This window comes from Haliotis rufescens, unplaced genomic scaffold (genome assembly GCF_023055435.1).
Source record: "Haliotis rufescens isolate VD_foot unplaced genomic scaffold, xgHalRufe1.0.p SCAF_11, whole genome shotgun sequence".
NCBI lineage: Eukaryota > Metazoa > Mollusca > Gastropoda > Lepetellida > Haliotidae > Haliotis > Haliotis rufescens.
The window spans coordinates 40,939,428-40,944,216 of NW_025963791.1; the positions used below are offsets into that span (position 1 = coordinate 40,939,428).

General features: G+C 39.5%; 1 protein-coding gene across 1 annotated transcript; it reads left to right on the plus strand.

Annotated features, from left to right (window-relative positions):
* Positions 1–239: 239 nt before the first annotated feature.
* On the plus strand, positions 240–3,654 carry LOC124142312 (FAS-associated death domain protein-like). The gene is made up of 4 exons (XM_046510719.2): positions 240–312; positions 596–1,011; positions 1,618–1,635; positions 2,405–3,654. The coding sequence occupies exons 2-4, from the start codon at positions 690–692 to the stop codon at positions 2,668–2,670; spliced, it is 606 nt and encodes a 201-aa protein (XP_046366675.2). The 5' UTR covers positions 240–312; positions 596–689; the 3' UTR covers positions 2,671–3,654.
* The last annotated feature ends 1,135 nt before the right edge of the window (positions 3,655–4,789 follow it).

Below are 4,789 nucleotides of genomic sequence, written 5' to 3' on the forward strand. Positions count from 1 at the left end.
TTTTTTAGATTGGTTTTGGTTTCACTAAATACATTGGACGAGAGGCTTACATCTGTCAACATTATCCTTCTAACACTTAACATTACACGAGATTGTGACATACATAACCAGCTACATTCTAGTTTCTTACCAAGAACTTACTGTTGTTGACATAAAAAAATTCAGTTAATGAAACGATGTTTAGACTCAATGCCGTTTTTACTAATTGCCATTTTTGACGTGGTACCATTTTAGCAACACACAAACAGGGCCTTATCGAACGCGCTACGCTTAGAAAGGAGGTTCGGAGCCCAGAACGATACCTCCGGAAGAGTAGGTGTTTAAGTGACGTTTGTGATTGTTCATGTTTATCACAATTCACATAAGAGCCTTAACTTCACAATACTATTATTGTCAGCTTTGGTCTACACTCACATAAATTCAAATAGCGACGCGACGTGTTGGTGCTGGGTTTTCCCTGCTCAGGTTTATTTATGTAAGGGGAGGGGATTTCCCCATCTAAACTTGTGTCAGGTCTAGAATACGTTTCCCTCAAGCTTACCTTCTCGTGCTCTCCATCCTTGTTTTACACCACTGTTGGTGATTTCTCTTTCAGACAAACCCGTGAACATTAGGGAAGATAGCTGGACACTTACAGTCGGGATGAGACTCTAGAAATTAGCAGATTGGTATCAGGAAGAAAATTTGAAATGGGTGACACCGATCAGGAACAGCTGCGCTACAGGACGATGATCCTCAGTCTAAACAACATGATCAAGCCAGAAGAGGTTGTGTCGATGAAATTTTTGTGTCAAGATTTCATCAAAGCAGCCCAAAGAGACAAAATAAAGGACTTTCTGGAATTGATAACTATTTTGGAGGAAAGGAAGAAAGTATCTTCAGAAAAGATAGACTTTTTAACATTTTTGTTAAATAATGCTACAAAGGGCCGAAGAGATGTGTTTGATGCAGTTCATGAGTACCAGCCGCAGGATGAAGTAATGGACGCCACCCCTGAATATCCAGCACAGAGTAAGCAGTGACAGTTGATTCAGCAACATTTTATTGTTATATGTTCAAAAGAATATTATTGTAATACTCTTTATTACTATTGACTTTTCTCATGTTTACTGGGCCTCATCACAGCCACTATCATCAACCCCCTCACAGCCACTATCATCAACCCCCCACAGCCACTATCACCCTTCACAGCCACTATCATCAACCCCCTCACAGCCACTATCATCATGCACCCATCACAGCCACTATCATCACCCATCATAGCCACTATCATCAACCCCCCATCACCCCCTCACAGCCACTATCATCACCCCCTCACAGCCACTATCAACACCCCCCTTAGCCACTATCATCGCCCCCCACAGCCACTACCATCACCACATCACAGCCACTATCATTGCCCCATCACAGCCACCTCTGTGACACTGACTAGAAGTTAAAAGAGAATATTTATTTATCATGTGTCACACATTAACATGATCAGATTTGAGAAAAGTTATTTATGAAACTTAACAGATTCCCCAGATAACAAATTCATGTAGACATGTATTTACATTTTAGTCAAAGAATACAGAATTGTTATGAACTATAAATGTGCTTTTTTTCTTTTCTTTTCAGGAGATTATTCCAATCCAGGTGAGAGACTAGATTATACTTCAGCACTTGATAGAATAGAAAATACACTGTAATATTTCCTCATTTGTTGCAAAGCTAGATTATACTTCAGCACTTGATAGAATAGAAAATACACTGTAATATTTCCTCATTTGTTGCAAAGCTAGGTGGAATATTTAGTCTACTATATTTCTAGTTCAATTGTTGAGGTCAAACTATCTGTTTGAAAGGGAATCCAGATGTTAACATAATGGATTGAGAATTTGCTCTGAATGTCTGCCATCTCATTGAACTTTAAAACAAATTTTATCAGTAGAGAGAACTAAGATCTGAATTTAGGAGATTGGAAAGTATGTCATGAATCATTGATATTAATTACTAAGATAAGTTTCAGCCGAACAGGACTGATGGTCCATGTGAACTTAGGACATTTTCTGTCACCCATTCATGAGATAATAACGTTTGGTGTGACGTTTCTCAGACAATATATCATGGTGCAATAGGTTCATGCAACATATGACCCATGAAGATCTGGGTGGAGAACAGTTCTTCAGCAATCAATGCATACCATAAGAGGCGACTAACAGGATCGGGTGGTCAGGCTCGCTGACTTGGTTGATGCATATCATCTGTTCCCAATTGTGTGGATAGATGCTCATGTCAGTCACTGGATTGTCTGGTCCAGACTCGAATATTTTCAGACCGCTGCACATAGCTCCAAGCGGCGTTAAGCCTAACTCACTCTCACTCAAGATATTCATGTATCAATAAAGATAATTGGATGTTTCAGAACTGAGGCAGCCAATCGATCTGCTAAAGCGGAAACTAGGACGAGACTGGCGGTTCTTTGTGAGGCAACTGGGGGTGGATGATGTCGAGATTGACAATCTAGCCGATGCATTTCCTCGGGATGTGAAGGAACAAATTCACAGAGCTATCAAAATTTATTTGAATGAAAAGAGAGAAAGGTCATCCAAGCAAGATCTTATTGATGCCTGTAAAAAGGTTCGAAGAATGGACCTTGCAAGGAAACTGGAAGCTAATGAATATAATTAATTTCAACCTGGGAAAACTGGTGAAACTGAACTGTAGACAATGTCATGTTCTCTCGCCAGTAGTGGAGTTCAAGCAACTCATTTCTGATAGAATGGCATGGAATTGGAATATTTTTGGTTGCCTTTTTGTTACCCCTAAGAAGTGTACTGTTCACTTCATTTGCCAACGGACGAAGTGAAGTTGTCAAATTGTTTGTATGTTAGCATCATTGTGATGGAGTTTATCACAACTTGGTGCAATCAGACCAGCATGTCTGATTTTTTTACTAAAAAATGAAGTTAAATGGTCAGTGCTGCATGTGAACAATAAGGGTTATGCCAATTGTGGATATAAATTACACCCTGTTGTTTCTGAGCAGCATGGCATCAGCTCCAAGGTCGTTTTGGAATCAAGGTAGTAAGGAAATTACACCAGGTCATTTTAGGAAGCTGACAAAAAAAACCGCACATCTTACAGTTAGATTGGGTGGTCAAAGTTCTCTCCTGGTTCACCTGACACGACATCTTATGGTGGGGTTGTCACATTGTCTCACTGGGAGGTGAGATGTACTTTATCAGAGTAAAAGATCTGATTTTAACAAGATTTTGGAGCAACTTCATCGCTTAAAATGTGGAATATATCTCAAAAGTGTCTTATTTCATGAATATCAGGTTTTGATTTCACTCAAAGGAAATAATATTGAGCAAATAAATACATATTTGACAGACAGTGATAATGTGGACAGTGATTTATGTTTAAGTTAAAGAGACGTCGGATGATTCTTTGAGATATATTATGTTCCAGTGGATGAAAATAACATAATTTAGGCACACAGCTATGACATTCTAAAGCTACCTAAGATGGAATCAATGTGCATGTTGTTACAATCAATATGCGTCATTTTAAATTAGGTGATTTAAGTGACGGCTATCTGAACATGTACTAATGAGTATTCAAATAGAATATACATTTGCAGTGTACACAATAAAGCTATAGGAAACATCATTTGAGTTTTGGTAACTATTTTCAGCTAGACCATTCAGGTGTCTGATGACTTATTTAGATGCCTTATTTAGATGCATTAAATGGTTCAGAACACAAGATTTGCTGGAGCAGTCATTATTAACGGGGGATATAAATAAGCATAGATTTTGAAGGTTTGTGCTTATAGGTGGGGTCACTTTATAGACAGCGATATACAGTATTAGTCTCATGTCCCGCTGTAGAGCATTTGACTTGTGATCTCTTCTTAATGATGACCTCTAACAAAGATGATGCAGACAATTTGGTGAATCCACAACCACAGGTGTGGTGATGACAAAGCAGTAAACAATCCAGGATTAAAACCCCAATATGAATTGGGGGCAGAGTGGGCAAGCGGTCACACAAGCCAGGTGCTGAGATCGTATCCTGCTAGTGAATGAGTTGTTATTCAGCCTTGGTACCAACAATGTTTATAAGTCTCTACAGTGTTGTCACTACCCCTAGTGTACAGTACATATAACCTGTGCACTCAAAAGAACCCACTCGTCCGATGGTATATGACCAGATGGTGCAAACACAAATACGTACATACACCCGAAACACAAGTGTCAAAACTTGGTGTCACCCTGGGCAAGTGACGTAGTTCAAATGTGCCTCTGCTCCCCCAGCAGGGAATGGGTACCCTACATGTGAGATGGATGTAAAAACCTTCTAGCGCCCCTAGGCAGCTTGGCTTGTATACTCCCCAGGGAGATGAGAATGATAACTGGAATGCAAATGGATTCACTGGTCGGGGAAAAAACAAAAACACATTTGAGCTGATACTAATACCTGGGTAAATGTGGTATATAAATGTATTCTGGTAGAACCTTAAAGCATCCATATTTTTCTATGAGCTGCTGTTTACTTTGTAATTTGATTGCCATGGAAGCCTATGTGTTTCAATTGCAAGTTCACATCATCTGCAAAATACATGGGAGATCACTGCATGTGTATTCTGTGCTAGGTCAAGGGACAGGAGCATACTGCTCGTTCCCAGGTGTAAACTAAGACAGCAGTACGTACAAAACAATATGTGGTTTGTCATGAAACATGCAATATAGTCGCATAAGAAGCTCCAGGTCAGAACTGATCTTCAGCAACTCCTTGTAAGAGG

Coding starts and splice junctions, on each gene's coding strand:
- LOC124142312 (XM_046510719.2), top strand. CDS start 690: ATGGGTGACACCGATCAGGAACAGCTGCGCTACAGGACGATGATCCTC.